The 18,730-nt window shown below is 32.3% G+C and overlaps 1 protein-coding gene across 1 annotated transcript in view; it reads right to left on the bottom strand.

Annotated features, from left to right (window-relative positions):
• Positions 1-18,730, bottom strand: part of LOC143241936 (WASH complex subunit 5-like) — a 74,229-nt gene that overhangs the window by 33,634 nt on the left and 21,865 nt on the right. The window contains 5 exon segments of the mRNA XM_076485250.1: positions 2,414-2,580; positions 4,977-5,089; positions 5,338-5,467; positions 15,013-15,137; positions 17,001-17,178. Of these exon segments, the coding sequence (XP_076341365.1) occupies positions 2,414-2,580; positions 4,977-5,089; positions 5,338-5,467; positions 15,013-15,137; positions 17,001-17,178 (713 nt within the window).

Raw genomic sequence — 18,730 nt, 5'->3', positions numbered from 1 at the left:
AATTCTCAACCACCTGACAGTGAAACACCATCACAGTATGTACATGCTAAGTTCATAATAAATTCTCAACCATCTGACAATGAAACACCATCACAGTATGCACATGCTAAGTTCATAATAAATTCTCAACCATCTGACAATGAAACACCATCACAGTATGTACATGCTAAGTTCATAATAAATTCTCAACCATCTGACAATGAAACACCATCACAGTATGCACATGCTAAGTTCATAATAAATTCTCAACCATCTGACAATGAAACACCATCACAGTATGTACGTGCTAAGTTCATAATAAATTCTCAACCATTTTTCAGTGAAACATTTGCTATACTGTACAAGTCTTTGTTGCAGCATGCAGTCATCTAGAAAGGGAACAAAAAGTAACTTATTTTATATTTTTCTACTTTTCATTTTAACTTATACTGCTATGTTTGTTATGTTAGAGTTAGGAAAGAGAATATAGTAGATGAAATATAAAATTTTAATGAAAGAAAAAATTTTACATTAATTAAGGAGGTCTAGAGTTATATAAATGGAATGTCAAAACTGTAAGACAAAAAATTATTTTTATTCTTAACATGAAGACCACCTTGTACTTTAAACATCTATTTATTGCATAAAGAACTTTTGATGTTCTTAAAGCTTGCTAAAATTAATAAGAAACACTTATTACATCCAGAGTTATAATGTCAGTTTATGGTTATAAGGATGGTCAAAATAACCAAATCTATATTCAGCAGGTTAACATGTACACTACATGGCCAAAAGAATGTGGACACCTAACAATCACACCCATAAGTGCTTGTTGAACATTTCATTCCAAAACAATGAGCATTAATATGGAGTTGGTACCCACTTTGCAGCTATAACAGCCTCCACTCCTCTGATAAGGCTTTTCACTAGATTTTGGAACATGTCTGCAGGGATTTGCTCCTATTTAGCCACAAGAGCATTCATTAGTGAGGTTGGACACTGATGTCGGGTCAAAAGGCAGCATTCCAACTCATTCCAAATGTGTTCAGTGAGGCTGAGGTCAGGGCTCTGTATAGGCCAGTCAAGTTCTTCCACACTAACCTCAGCAAACCATGTTTTTATGGACCTCGCTTTGTGCACAGGAGTATTGTCATGTTCAAATAAAAAAGGCCTTCCCAAAACTGTTGTCACAAAGTTGGAAGCACACAATTCTCTAGAATGCCATTGTATGCTGTAGTATTAAGATTTCCCTTCAATGGAACTAAAGAGCCTAGCCCAAATCATGAAAAACAGCCCTAGACCATTATTCCTCCTCCATAAAATTTTACAATTGGCACAATGCATTCAGGCAGGTAGTGTTCTCCTGGCATCCAATAAACTCAGATTTGTCCATCAGACTTCCAGATAGTGAAACACTATTCATCACTCCAGAGAATGCATTTACACTGCTCCAGAGTCCAATGGTAGTGTACTTCACACCACTCCAGCTGACGCTTGGCATAGCACATGGTGATCTTAGGCTTATGTGTGACTGCTCGGTCACAGAAACCCATTTCATGAAGCTCCTTATGAACAGTTCTTGTGCTGATGTTGCTTCCAGAGACAGTTTAAAACTCGGTAGTGAGCGTTGCAACAGTGGACAGATAATTTTTTTAATTCTTAAGTATTCTGAGGTCCCATCCTGTGAGCTTGTGTGACCCACCACTTTGTGAGCTGTTGTCCCACCTAGACATTTCCACTTTACAATAATAGCACTTATTGTTGACTGGAGCAGCTTTAGCAGGGCAGAAATTTGATAAACTGACTTGTTGGAAAGGTGGCATCCTATGACAGTGCCATGTTGAAAGTCACCAAGCTCTTCAATACGACCCATTCTACTACCAATGTTTTTCTTTAGAGATTGCATGGCTGTATGCTTGAGTTTATGCACCTGTTAGCAATGGGTGTGGCTCAAATAGGTGAACTCTCTAATTAGAAGAGGTGTACACATACTTTTGGCCATGCAGTGTACCTATTAGTATCTTTCCAATTTATAATAAATTTAACAAAGTAATGTTTTTTTACATCAGTAAAGATTCTGTAATTTTAGTACTACTGTAAAAATATGAGGGAATAAATTCACAGAACAATTGTAATTGTGTTTTCAGTTTGTTACATGTTTTGTGACTAAACTTCATATACAAACGAGTCATGTTCTACCCGAAGTTGATTAAAACAAAAGGTAGTTAAAAAATGTCTTTAACAACATTCAAAACATGCTGGAATAATCAGTTAGTTGAATCTAACCAATCAATAACAAATCCGATGATTAACCGATTAGTAATTTCACTTTATCCAGCTGTATCTAACGTACAAAAATATTAAATGGAAATAACTTGTAAAACAAAAATATTTACAGTAATTTCTTTTCCTGATAATTGTAAAGTAGGCTTACCTATCAATGAGTTCCCAGGCATAAGACAAATCAGCTACAATATGTAAAGTGATTAACACTTCTTCCTTAATGTTAATAGTACGAAGCATGTGATGGATAAAACTACGCGTGTCCGTTAAAAATTGTTTAATTTGTAGGTTACTCTCTAACTGATGAAATTCTTGAACCTGTAAGAAATGCCACGATTAGGAACTCACACTAGCTAGGTTATAAACTTTCAAAGCTATACAATATTTATAACACCTGACACATGAGCCAGCACAGCATCTTGATTGGATCCAAAAAAATTAGTAACTCAAGAAAAGTTTTGGCTGTTTTCATCAGACAAAAAGAAGCCATTTAACATTATTTTAGAGGTCTGGATTACTGGACCCATGACCTGACACAAAACCATGAGAGCCAACATGGCTAAGTTAAGAACTCAGGAAAAAGCTAAAATGGTATGAAGAATTATATCATTTACAAAAAAAAAATGTTTAAACAATGTTTTCTATTCCATTTGAGCTATTTTCTGAATTTTAAAACATCTGTAATGCATGAATGATATGTCTAATATCAAATACAGAGAAAACTGGTAGAGAAAAATAATGTAGCAATCATGCTTGAATGTTGATGTTGTGAACTTGATGGTTTAAGTGCAGCAATTAAGTTAAACTGTTCATCCAGATCTTACTGGAAGATAACCCAATAGAATTGTCATACCAACTGAATCAGAGATTTGTCCATTTATTACTGCCATGTCAGCAAAACATAATACAACAGGCACAATAGTGCCATTATCTTCAAAAAGCAAAAATGGAATCATTTATAGGAAGTTATTAGTTTCAACATTTTGTGAAACTAAGAGCATAGTACAGTATAAAGTTGCAGTGATCAAGTTATGAAGCTGACACAAGATGATTTATCTAGTGATTCTTATATTACACATAACATTTATACAACCAACAGTAAATATAAGAATAATGGTATAATGCTCAGTATCATACCACTATAATATAATCCATATAGATAGGTTCTGTTTTTTGACTTAAAAGTTATAAAACTGATATAAAATGATTCATTATTTTTAACTTTCAAAATTATGATATTTACATGAGGTTATTTCAAGGTGTTACAGTAGTGAATAGTTTTTTTCGACGTAATGACATGATATTTTAATGAGGTTATTTCAAGGTGTTACAGTAGTGAATAATTATTTTGTACTTAATGATATGATATTTACATGAGGTTATTTCAAGGTGTTACAGTAGTGAATAGTTCTTTTGGACTTAATGATATGATATTTACATGAGGTTATTTCAAGGTGTTACAGTAGTGAATATTTCTTTTGGACTTAATGATATGATATTTTAATGAGGTTATTTTAAGGTGTTACAGTCGTGAATAGTTCTTTTGGACTTAATGATATGATATTTACATGAGGTTATTTTAAGGTGTTACAGTCGTGAATAATTCTTTTGGACTTAATGATATGATGTTTTAATGAGGTTATTTCAAGGTGTTACAGTAGTGAATAGTTCTTTTGGACTTAATGACATGATATTTTAATGAGGTTATTTCAATGTGTTACAGTGGTGAATAATTCTTTTGGACTTAATGACATGATATTTTAATGAGGTTATTTCAATGTGTTACAGTAGTGAATAATTCTTTTGGACTTAATGACATGATATTTTAATGAAGTTATTTCAAGGTGTTACAGTAGTGAATAATTCTTTTGGACTTTAAAACAGTGACATTACAATGACACAAGGTAATAATCTGTATTTAAATAAGTGACATTACAATGACACAAGGTAATAATCTGTATTTAAAACAGTGACATTACAATGACACAAGGTAATAATCTGTATTTAAAACAATGACATTACAATGACACAAGGTAATAATCTGTATTTAAAACAATGACATTATAATGACACAAGGTAAGAATCTGTATTTAAAACAGTGACATTACAATGACACAAGGTAATAATCTGTATTTAAAACAATGACATTACAATGACACAAGGTAATAATCTGTATTTAAAACAATGACATTATAATGACACAAGGTAATAATCTGTATTTAAAACAGTGACATTACAATGACACAAGGTAATAATCTGTATTTAAAACAGTGCCTGTAGCCATTTTCAAAACTGAGTTTCATTAGCACTTTCTCAAATGTAAAGCCAAAAAATATTGTGAATGAGATATTTTACAAATAAAATGTGAGAAATATAAGGAAAACCACAAGGGAAGTAAATCTTACTCTAAAAAGGAAAATATAAAACTCTACTTTAGGGAAAGGTAGTTTATAAGGACACTTCTCATCTGTGCAAAAATTGCAAAAAAATTTTTTACCTTTTTCATTGTTTTATTTAATCATACTAGAGTCTTAAAAAGTGACAAAATATAAATTTTAAAACACTAAATCTGGAATTATTATTTCTACACTCCACACATCTTAAACTACATATGATTAAGACACTTTTCTCGAGTTCCTAATGATTCTCAAATTCACCTTTTTGATATAATAAACAAGTTGAAATTTCCAACCTAAACTACTTAAAGTACTCACTTCCTCCAGAGCTTGAATCAACTGAACCATCTTCCGACCCGTAGCAGTAGTATCTTCATAAGTCAGTGATTCTACTTGTTTGGCCATTTCACTGAACCAGTGTTGAAGATTTTCTAAAAATTAGATATTTAAAGTTGCCACAAACTAATTTTCTAAGAAGAGCAATAAGTGTAACATAATGATAAAACTAGCACAAATCTTGAAATATTTACGATAATGCAAATGAGAGTAAATGAAATTCATCTAATCATCCAAATAAACTAAATCTTATGTATATTATGATTTTAATCGTAACTGGTACATTAAAAATGTTCCTGTGAATAAAACAAGAGACTTCCAGTGAACTGACATTTATTCTCACCATTCTTTTCAACTCTAGTAAGTGGTTTGGTGCCCGAGAAAACGTCAGCTAACTCACTCAGTCTTTCTGTTCCTTCTTTCTTACAATGACTCCATTTGTCCTGTTTGTCAGCTAGCAACTGTTTGAACATCTGAAAAACAATTTAGCAAAATAGAATTGTTTTATTTTGTGGTCCTATCCATAAATAATAGGAGACATTCATGGAAACCTGTTCCATAATACCAGTCAATACATATATAATATTTTTCCAACACCAAGGTATGGGGAGAAGCAACTGGTTAGCTAAAAATTGTAGGAAAAAACATTACTCAATACACAGAAAAATAACAAACCATAAAATACTCAACACAAAGAAAAAAGGTTTTGTTTCTTCAAAATTAACACCAGAATTCCACTATCTCTCCGTTATTAATAAGTCATAGATCTCTAAAAATACCAACTTGACAGGTGTAAAAATGCTAATTATTTTACCCCAACAGATAATACATTGATAAAACTCTTTACGACATAACCTCGAGAGGGTATTTTTATATGTAGTTCATACAGTTCCAAATAACTTCACCTCGACAGGATGTGTAGTCCACACAATTGCTAATAACTTCACCTCGACAGGATATGTAGTCCATACAAGTCCCAATAACTTTACCATGATAGGATTTTTAGTTCGTACAGTTTCTAATAACTTCACCTTCACAGGATCTATAGTCCACATAATTCCTAATAACTTAACTTTGATAGGAGATATAGTTCATACAAGTCCCAGTAACTTCACCTTTATAGGATATATATAGTCCCTAAATGTCCAAATAACTTTACCTTTTAGGATATGTATATATATATATACACAGTCCATTCAATTTTTTACAATTTCATCTGAACTAGTAACAAACTGTCCACAACTAAGATGATAATATAATCACGACAGACTACATGACAGACTGCTGTCATGATTATATTATTGGGTTGAGGAATAATTCGTGAGCGTTTTTTCAAGTTAAAAAAATATATTCATAAATGAAATGCTTTCGCAAAATATTTCATGTCATTTGGTAGATAATTTTTTGCTCTAATAGATGGTGTGTTTGATTTTCATATGTCTTTAATTTTTGCTTTCATTTTCAGCTCATTAAATGGAATGTCAAGTGGACAAAATCGAGCATTTTCGACACCATCTGCTTTTGCATTTAATTTCTTGCAATTTCGTTTAAAACAATGCATACTATATACCTAGGTATTACATGAAATAAAGTATCATAATAAATGTTTTGGGTGTAATGTGTTCATGCATTGAAGTATTGTATAGTCTTGCATGTAATGCTTGAATGAAATTATTTAAAAATGCTCACAAATTATTCCTCAACCTAATATTTTAATGAATAAACAGTCATACCAAATTATTCTTATTTATAATTTTAAAGAACCATTTGACTCCTAAGTACCTATACCAAACAAATTATCACTCTGTAACACTCAAGTGACCAATCATTCCTGACGTATTTTAACAGTAGGTTCTACACTGTCCCCAATCCCATAGTAGTAAGCCTCGTATGATGTTAGGGTAAACACATGTAATGCTACTGAACATCTTATGATTCATATCAAAGTGATGAAATGCAGTTACAAATCACATTATAAGTTCACACAACAATTCTTTACTACTGTATACTAGAAATGGCCTTTCAGTACTCTAGGGAGTTAGTGTGTTAAACCTTATCCTCATGACAATAACATGTTTTACTTCAGTGAACATTCTGTAAACAGCTTTTTTGTATCAACAGAAAAATATCAGGCCTCAAAACTAGAATCAGCTGTCAATACAATGTTATGAGCATGTGTAGAAAATATAAGACATTCTGTTATACAACTTTTCTTAGAGGTACACTTTATTCTTGAGTAAGGTGTGCAACATACATATCATTAAACTGTTCCTTATAGGTACACTTTGTTCCTGAGTAGCGTGTGTAGCATTACATATCATTAAACTGTTCCTTAGAGGTACACTTTATTCCTGAGTAAGGTGTGTAACAGACATATCATTAAACTGTTCCTTATAGGTACACTTTGTTCCTGAGTAAGTGTGTAATGTACACATTATTATTGTTCTTCAGAAGTACACTTTATTCCTGAGCAAGGTGTGTAAAGTACATTATTAGATTGTTCTTCAAAGGTACACTTTATTCCTGAGTAAAGTGTGTGTACATATTATTAAAAAGTAACATGTGTAACATCATTAAATTGTTCCTTAAAGGCACACTTTATTCCTGAGTAACATGTGTAACATACACATTATTAAATTGTTCTTTAAAGGTACACTTTATTCCTGAGTAACATGTGTAATATACATATTATTAAATTGTTCCTTAAAGGTACACTTTATTCCTGAGTAACATGTGTAATATACACATTATTAAATTGTTCCTTAAAGGTACACGTTATTTCTGAGTAACATGTGTAATATACACATTATTAAATTGTTCCTTAAAGGTACACTTTATTCCTGAGTAACATGTATAATATACACATTATTAAATTGTTCCTTAAAGGTACACGTTATTTCTGAGTAACATGGGTAATATACACATTATTAAATTGTTCCTTAAAGGTACACGTTATTTCTGAGTAACATGTGTAATATACACATTATTAAATTGTTCCTTAAAGGTACACTTTATTCCTGAGTAACATGTATAATATACACATTATTAAATTGTTCCTTAAAGGTACACGTTATTTCTGAGTAACATGGGTAATATACACATTATTAAATTGTTCCTTAAAGGTACACGTTATTTCTGAGTAACATGTGTAACATACACATTATTAAATTGTTCCTTAAAGGTACACTTTATTCCTGAGTAACATGTATAATATACACATTATTAAATTGTTCCTTAAAGGTACACGTTATTTCTGAGTAACATGGGTAATATACACATTATTAAATTGTTCCTTAAAGGTACACGTTATTTCTGAGTAACATGTGTAACATACACATTATACAACTTTTCCTTAAAGGTACACGTTATTTCTGAGTAACATGTGTAACATACACATTATACAACTTTTCCTTAAAGGTACATTTTATTCCCGAGTAGCATGTGTAATGTACACATTATTAAATTGTTCTTTAGAGGTACACTTTATTCCTGAGTAATGTGTCTTATGATTGCATATGTTTGACTTAACTCTTAACAAATTGCCTACTTACTGTGGTCTTGGTTGTAGCAAAACTGAGAAAACCTCTCCAGAATTATCTTTTTGTCAGTTTATCTTGGAATAATCCAGATAAATCATGTTATGATTTGCAAAGCTTAGACTTGTGAACTTACCACATAAAATGCCATGAACATGTTAAGATAATTTTGAAGAACATTTTGTTTTGATCCCAAATATGAGATCTCACCACATTTATATAAAAAAAAGGATATTTTTGTCTTCTGAGGCATTTATGTCCATTATATATATATGCAAAAACGGCTTGTTTGGGTTGAGAAAATATTTTACGTAGAAGAGAGAACAACGTTTAAACCTTCTTCGGTCATCTCAGTATATTTGAACTTACCTGTTACCATTATGTTTGAACTAGCACATCGTACACCACTATTAACAGTACATGCTCACACAATCGTTAAGAAACGAAGAAATTTAAACCAACGAATTATCAATGGAAGAAATGACATCTATTTTATTCAACTATGTAGAAAGGAACAACTAACCCCTAATTTTGTAAAGGTAAAACTTTCAAAAAATTTTAATAAATATACAAACATTATCCAAAATTTACAGAAAAAACTACTTAAAGCCATGTTGAACATGAAATACAAAGAACTACATGACTTACAAAACAAAAAATGAACCTAGACCATCAACTGGCATGCTGCATTAAACCAGAGATTTACGGACTTATACAACAAAACATAAACCAAATCAATACTAAGAATGACAGAGACAAAAAGATCTGCCACAGGAAAAAACTAAGATGCAAACAACAGAAAAGACTCCACGACAAACCGTTGACTAACCTCATAATTAACAGATCCAACCGACAATTAAACACAGACGAGATACATCTACTTAACAAAGGACTCAACCGCAATAGCACCTAGGTACATTCCAACCATAGAAATCAAAACATGTTTAGAAGATCTAGCCAGGAGACTTGTGATACTTTCTACAGAAAACAAAAACAAGGAAACAACCAAAATCAACCAACAGAAAAAAGACAACTTAGATAATTTTATTGACATCCAACAGCCAAACTTCCCAGGTAAAATTAAAAATTTATATTTTTCAGAAACACCTAAAAACAACATCTTAAACGATTTTTTCAAAGAATTTTCTCACAAAACCATCAACATAATTTCACAAAACAGAAAACTAAAAACAATCTTACAAAAGAGACATTAATTCCATTAAAAACCTAAAACAAGACAAAAACATAAAAGTTCTAAAAGCAGATAAAGGTAACTCTATAGTCATAATGAACATGAATGAATACATCCAAAAAATGAATAACATCCTATCAGACACGAACAAATTTAAACCAATACACACAAATCCAACAAAGACACACGAGACACAACTGAACAAATTACTACTACAAATGAAAAAAGCCAACACAATTTCACAAACACTTTATTCCTACCTACGTAAAACCAACTCACGCACACCACAAATATACGGCATCCCCAAACCTCATAAACCAGATTGTCCATTACGACCAATAATGTCCACATATGAATCGTTTAATTACAATCTTGGTAAATACATAGCATGGGCATTCTCCAAATATGTAACCTCAGCCAGCTCATTCATCAAAGACTCTTTTAATTTCAAGTCTAATCTAAATCAACTTAATCATAAAGCCTTAATGGCCAGTTTCGATGTTACATCCCTCTTTACAGAAGTTCCAACCACTGAAGCCTGCAAGATAGCCTTAGAACTCTATATCCAAGACCATAACCCATCTATAGACATTCCCAACAACCAATTAGCAACCCTCATAGAATTCACCACGATAAAGACAAACTTCATGTTCAACAACCACAACTATATACAAACAAATGGCCCAAGCATGGGCAACCCAGTATCACCAGTTCTAGCCAATATTTTTATGACACAAGTTGAAACACAAACAATTAACACAACATTACATCCACCACTATACTGGTACAGATATGTAGATGACACGGTTGCAGGATTCAAATCTATAGAACACATACTTAATTTTTTCAATCACATTAACTCTATACATCCCAACATTAACTTCACATGTGAACAGGAAGAAAGCAATCAAATAGCATTTCTCAACCTCAAAATTACAAGAACCGACACACAATTCAAAACAGAAATCCACCGAAAAATCACCCATACTGGACTATACATTCCTTGGGACTCAGCACATGAAACAAAAACTCAACATACTAAGAAACCAAATAAACACAGCCATAAAACTATGCTTACCAGACAAAATTAATGATATTTTAGACAAAATAAAACAATACTTCATCAACATTAATAAGTTTCCTCCACAAACCGTAGAAAACATTATACGCACACACCTAGACAGAAAGCAAAATCAACCAACAAAAGTAAATATATCTCACGAATCAAAAAATCACGAAACCATATACTGCTGCATACCATATATTCCTGACATCAGCAGACAAATAACCAACATTTGGCAAAAACTAATAACAAAATATGGCGTTCCAGTTAATACCAAATTTATTCAAAAACCAGGCACAAAACTGAGGTCTATACTCTGTAAGAACTACACTGACAAACACCACACCAACATTATTTATAAAATACAATGTGATAATTGCCACAACTTCTATATTGGAGAAACAAGTAGAAAAATGGAAACCAGATTCAAAGAACATAAAAAAGTCACCTTCACACGTTTTCGAACACTGCAAGTCAAATAAACACAACATAACCATAAAAAACACTCAAATACTAAATAAAGAAACAAACATAAACAAACGCAAAATTAAAGAAGCCTTACTTATACAACAACTTAAACCCAAAATAAACCAATATAAAGGAACGCCTTTATACCTATATTAATATAATAAAATAAATAAAATTATATATTGAAACATCTAACACCGCCTCTACATTCCGACACTCTGTTACACAACCCCTTCCAAACATGTGGTCAGCTTCCGGTCAGTTACCTGTGAACCTGACGATGACCGAAGAAGGTCGAAACGTTATTCGCTCTTCTATGTAAAATATTTTCTCAACCAAAACGAGCCGTTTTTGGATATATATATTTCTCTACAAGTGGGTTTTCTCGACATCACTGATTATTTAGGTCCATTGTTTCTCACAACCAACCACGACAAAAAAACCAAAAGGTATAGGGTAAAGAAATATAAAACATCAAAAGACAGAGGTGAGTTGTCACAAATTATTTATACAAAAATATTGAACACTTGTAAATCAATATTATATTAATATATAATTACCAGTGAATTTGTATCTGTTGGAATAAACAACACACAGGTGAGTTGTCACAAACTATTATATACAAAATATATTGAACAGGGTGAGTTGTAAATCAATAAATTATATTAATATATAGTTACCAGTGAATTTGTATCTGTTGGAATAAACAACACTTTATAACCTATTCAACTTTTTGTGACATAACTGTCAAACTAAATCAAAGAAAAATATCATGTGGATTAGATATGAATCATTAGACCCATTACACTGAATCATAACATACTTATGTCTACAGATAGCTTTTCAATAAGCATAATATGATGGCTACTTCAAATTAGTTTTATTAGCAACAATGGTTAAATTATGTTTGTGATGGTAATAGTTATAGAAGAAACAATACAACAATGAATTATGGACCTCCTTATATCAGTTCAGTTTTTAACATTTTTTATGAGAAGTAAATTTGAAGCATCATACATTGTGTTGTAAGTTCACAAGAGAAATACCACTGTGGACTACAAAGGGACAGCAAGACGTACTGTACAACAATCTGTATCAATAAAATCTCAAAACTGAGTATCTTTTTCTGACATGTTTTTTTAAATGTTAATGGTTATCAAAATGTAATTCATAATCCACAAATGTTATAAATGTTTTTACATAAAATGATGAGTTTACCCACACAGAAAACTTCACTACCATAGCTAGCATTTAAAATAATTCATGAAGAATGTTATAGAATCCTTCATATACGCCATCTGATGCTGGATGCTTTCCTGATAGTTTTTACTACACAAGAAGGGACTGGCTTCTGTTTCCTTCTCCTAATCTACCACATATCTATATGCAGCCAAACATACAAATCTCAAATCACGATTTGCTCATAATTATTACTATCACTAATGCTGTTCTTGTTGTCATCATAAACAATTCTAAAAAAACCGGGGGTACTGAATCATTCAGGGAATGTAACACACCCACAGTCCAAACAGAGGGCACTGAATCGTTCAGGAATGTAATACATCCATCACAGTCCAAACAGAGGGCACTGAATCGTTCAGGTAATGTAATACATCCATCACAGTCCAAACAGAGGGCACTGAATCATTCAGGTAATGTAATACATCCATCACAGTCCAAACAAAGGGCACTGAATCGTTCAGGTAATGTAATACACTCATCAAAATACAAACGGAGGGCACTGAATGGTTCAGATAATGTAATACATCCATCACAGTCCAAACAGAGGGCACTGAATCGTTCAGATAATGTAATACATCCATCACAGTCCAAACAGAGGGCACTGAATCGTTCAGGTAATGTAATACATCCATCACAGTCCAAACAGAGGGCACTGAATCATTCAGGTAATGTAACACACCCATCACAGTCCAAACAGAGGGCACTGAATCATTCAGGTAATGTAATACATCCATCACAGTCCAAACAGAGGGCACTGAATCGTTCAGGTAATGTAATACATCCATCACAGTCCAAACAGAGGGCACTGAATCGTTCAGGTAATGTAATACATCCATCACAGTCCAAACAGAGGGCACTGAATCGTTCAGGTAATGTAATACACTCATCACAGTCCAAACAGAGGGCACTGAATAGTTCAGGTAATGTAATACATCCATCACAGTCCAAACAGAGAACACTGAGTCATTCAGGTAATGTAATACATCCATCACAGTCCAAACAGAGGGCACTGAATCATTCAGGTAATGTAATACATCCATCACAGTCCAAACAGAGGGCACTGAATCGTTCAGGTAATGTAATACATCCATCACAGTCCAAACAGAGGGCACTGAATCGTTCAGGTAATGTAATACATCCATCACAGTCCAAACAGAGGGCACTGAATCGTTCAGGTAATGTAATACATCCATCACAGTCCAAACAGAGGGCACTGAATCGTTCAGGTAATGTAATACATCCATCACAGTCCAAACAGAGGGCACTGAATCATTCAGGTAATGTAATACATCCATCACAGTCCAAACAGAGGGCACTGAATCATTCAGGTAATGTAATACATCCATCACAGTCCAAACAGAGGGCACTGAATCGTTCAGGTAATGTAATACACTCATCACAGTCCAAACAGAGGGCACTGAATCATTCAGGTAATGTAATACATTCATCACAGTCCAAACAGAGGGCACTGAATCATTGATGTAATGTAATACACCTGCCACAGTCCAAACAGAGGGTACTGAATCATTGATGTAATATAATACACCCATCACAGTACAAACAAAGGGTACTGAATCATTGACGTAATGTAACACACCCATCACAGTACAAACAAAGGGTACTGAATCATTGACGTAATGTAACACACCCATCACAGTACAAACAAAGGGTACTGAATCATTGACGTAATGTAACACACCCATCACAGTACAAACAAAGGGTACTGAATCATTGACGTAATGTAACACACCCATCACAGTACAAACAAAGGGTACTGAATCATTGACGTAATGTAACACACCCATCACAGTACAAACAAAGGGTACTGAATCATTGAGGTAATGTAACACATTGATCACGATCCAAACAGAGGATACTGAATCGTTCATGTAATATAATACACCCATCATGATCCAGTTCTGGGTAATGAATTGTTTGTGTAATGTTCTACACCCATCATGATTCAGTTCTGTAAGTTTTCCTCTGACCTTTGGACACTCTTTGCAAGTACACTACTCAGGGATTCCTAGATGGTCAGATAGTATGCCATTCAAATCAAGATTATTGTTGTTACCATTCTCTGTTTGGACAATTTTGGTCAGAACAGATAGTTCTCCACCTGTCAACTCTGGTTTAAAACTGCACATTTTGATAATTATATTGTAAAAGTCCAACTAACACAAATAAATGACATTATTACCTGTATATCACCTGATTCGTGCCATTTTTTTTATTATCAAGGTGATGTCAATATCAAGTTATAACAGCTGCTTGGCATATCACCTTTCACTAGCATCAAGCAATAATGTCCCAAAGTTCACAAAATGTGTGGTAATTTTGAATGTTTGCATCTAAACTGTGTGAAAGACAGAATATTTTAATCCCCCCATTCTTGGTGGGTAATTTTTTTATAGTATATATTTTGAGTGTTGGTCAAAAAAAAGAGGGTATACATGTTGCTTGCAAAGGGTTAAATACGACATCAGTGATACATAAAAAAGATTACAAACTTCTCACCTCTTTGATCTTGAGTTCAAACTGTGCTGTATACAGTAGAAGCTGAAACACTTGAAGTGGGTTGTATCGACTATCTGCTATCACCTGATCTCTAACTTGTCGACATTTCTTGTTGGCCTCAGCACCTTGAAAAAATGTAATAATTCTTTCTAAAGTTTTGTAAAGAAACAATGGGTTTTGAATAATTTTCTAATAACAGATATTTTATTAAAAATTATAAAAACAGATTATGTAATATAGAGAATGAATATATTACATTAAAACAATTTTAGAGCCTTAGAACATTGTTATACAGTCCACGTTACTACAACAGGTCATGCATTATATACTGAATCATGCAGAGAATGAATATATTACATTAAAACAATTTTAGAGCCTTAGAACATTGTTATACAGTCCACGTTACTACAACAGGTCATGCATTATATACTGAATCATGCAGCATATATGCCACTGCAAAAGTCTTCATCACAAATTTGTTACGTCCAAAGCACACCATTTATTCTGACATGTTTTCTATAATCCATCTAATGTACGAGCATGACAGTTTTACAATACCCATTTGAACATCCCAATTCAACATAAATTTGCAAATGCTGCACCTGGAAACCTCATCCTATGCCTTTGTATCGAGTAGCATGAATATCTTAAAGTAACAACTTAATGGACACATTGTGAAAGCAGCTTGTGTACACATAATTTGCATAATTTATCCAGGTGACAATTTTTATAGGTTACAGTTGTCTGGGACACACTGACAACTTTTGCCAGATCTGTGTGTTCTTTGATTCTTATCTGTTAAAAGACAGAATGTTTTGTCCACTTTAATTTGTTCAAAACTTAATGTGTGCCCCCATTCTGATGGTCTTGGTGTCTTAAATTGATTCACATTCCTTTGTTGTCCAATACCATTAAGTATAAGGAATATCTCTATGTTGGAAATTATGTATTCATGACTTGAGTGTATGAATATTTTGCTTCACAATGCTATACACCCTTCCCAAAAGTGAAATATCTTTGATAGTACTACAATACCTACACATCACCAAATAATTTCAAAATATAATTCAGATATATGCCATTCCATTGAGGGCTGAATACACCATATTAAAACAAGTTTGGATATGTAAAACAAATCTGTTTTAATATGATGTATTCAACCCTCGGTATTACAAACAAACAAAATGTATTTATTTATATTTACATTTTATGAAAAATATAAAACAGTTATACAGAGGCTACCCAATGCACAGTATTATGATTGTAACATCTGATATTCAGTTGTCAACATTTACTTACTTTGCCAAAGGTTCAACTTAATGCAATTTGAAACTTCATATAAAGGTAAGTATAAAATTTATGAGCTGAAATCCACAATTAATTAATGTTTAAGACTAGATAATTTGAGTTGTCATTAGAATGTTCAAAACTACATGAACATACGATGAACACAACACAAATTTAATAATATATTTATTATGTTTTTAAATATACACAAATTCAGCATATTCGTGAAATAAATGCATTCCAGAATTTTGATAAATATCTAATCACTTCTGTCATTGTGTTGTTCTTCATTAGATGATATATTCAGCCTGTTTAATAGTGAGTGACTAAGAAAAATTTCACAAATAAAAAGTTTGATTCTAAAGCAACTGAGGTACACTAGTCCACAATCATTACAAACTTGATCAAAGTAAATGTAGGTGTTTCCAGCTCTCAGTGATGTAAAGTTTTCTATAATTATCAAACAAATTATTTAGCACAAAAACAACTTCTTGACAGTAATGTTATCACATTTAAAAAACAATTCTTCCATGTAACACACAAGTTTACTTGTGAAAATTTATCTTATATAAAACTTTCAGATGACTATGCTATCACATTGTAACTTAAGAACCAATATCTCACCATTCTAATGATAAAATTACACCAAGAATGTTGAACTTTTCTCTATTTTTAAATTAACACTACCAGAAAAACCTTACTTGGAGACAATGATGCAGTATGGAGAATCATCCACCTCAAAGTGACATTACATTCTCGAACTACGTTCATCAATTTAGGGACATTATCTAGAACCACTTCTTCCACTAGAGTACCCTCCGTTAAGAGCTGATGAACTTGTGGAATTAATTTGTTGATCCTTGTTTGATGTTTAACTGCCTATTACAAATATATATGAAAAAATGTTTGTACAAACAACGGGTACACCATAATTGTTTAACACAAACTGAAGTATACTAAGAGACATTTCTATTAACGTTAATAAAATAATGAAAATGTATCTTTATTAGCTCAATAATTCACTATTACAGTTTCAAAACTCAAATGATGATATCCGTTTCACATTTTATGTGTAAAGAAAACAATTATGTGTACACTTTCTCATCTTCTGTGATATTACAACACCATGCTACAAAATATCTGTTCTCTATCCATTACAGAAAACTGTGAATTGTAAAGTTGTAAGTAAAATAATATAAAGGTCTGAAAGCTGGGATAATTTATATAAATCTCTAAATGTTTAGTTATTAAATCAGATCTTTTATTATCACACATCTTTTTAGAAACTAAGCATGTTTTATATGACACATATTCTTCAAATAATACAACTATACTTATGTTTTTATATGCCATATAAAGCGTAGGTATATGGCAGGAGTAATTATGACTCTCTTAAGATAGCCAAATGCCTCATAATCTAATTCGTGAAGCACATGACTGGATTAACGAGATTCCCACTGTCCCTATCTACTATCTAGTGAAACCAGAGCCAAGGGAACGGGCTTGGAGAAATGCTACAGTCCTCAAATAATAAAACTACACTATGTTTTTATATGCTACAGTCTTCGCATAACTGAACTGTAACTTGTTTTTGTGTTAGAATCTTCACATGATTAAAGTGTAATGTGTTTTCATGTGTTAGAATCTTCACATATTTGAACTGTAATGTGTTTTCATGTGTTAGAATCTTCGCATAATTGAACTGTAATGTGTTTTCATGTGTTAGAATCTTCGCATAATTGAACTGTAATGTGTTTTCATGTGTTAGAATCTTCACATAATTGAACTGTAATGTGTTTTCATGTGTTAGAATCTTCGCATAATTGAACTGTAATGTGTTTTCATGTGTTAGAATCTTCGCATAATTGAACTGTAATGTGTTTTTGTGTTAGAATCTTCGCATAATTGAACTGTAACTTGTTTTTGTGTTAGAATCTTCACATAATTGAACTGTAACTTGTTTTTTTGTGTTAGAATCTTCGCATAATTGAACTGTAATTGTTTTTTGTGTTAGAATCTTACATAATTGAACTGTAACTTGTTTTGTGTTAGAATCTTAGCATAATTGAACTGTAACTTGTTTTGTGTTAGAATCTTCACATAATTGAACTGTAACTTGTTTTTTGTGTTAGAATCTTCGCATAATTGAACTGTAACTTGTTTTTGTGTTAGAATCTTCGCATAATTGAACTGTAACTTGTTTTTGTGTTAGAATCTTCGCATAATTGAACTGTAACTTGTTTTTTGTGTTAGAATCTTAGCATAATTGAACTGTAACTTGTTTTTGTGTTAGAATCTTTGCATAATTGAACTGTAACTTGTTTTTGTGTTAGAATCTTCGCATAATTGAACTGTAACTTGTTTTTGTGTTAGAATCTTCGCATAATTGAACTGTAATGTGTTTCATGTGTTAGAATCTTCACATAATTGA

The sequence above is a fragment of the Tachypleus tridentatus genome, unplaced genomic scaffold, assembly GCF_004210375.1.
Source record: "Tachypleus tridentatus isolate NWPU-2018 unplaced genomic scaffold, ASM421037v1 Hic_cluster_1, whole genome shotgun sequence".
NCBI lineage: Eukaryota > Metazoa > Arthropoda > Merostomata > Xiphosura > Limulidae > Tachypleus > Tachypleus tridentatus.
The sequence above is the reverse complement of the archived record's forward strand: the minus strand, read 5'-3'. Positions and strand labels throughout refer to the sequence as shown.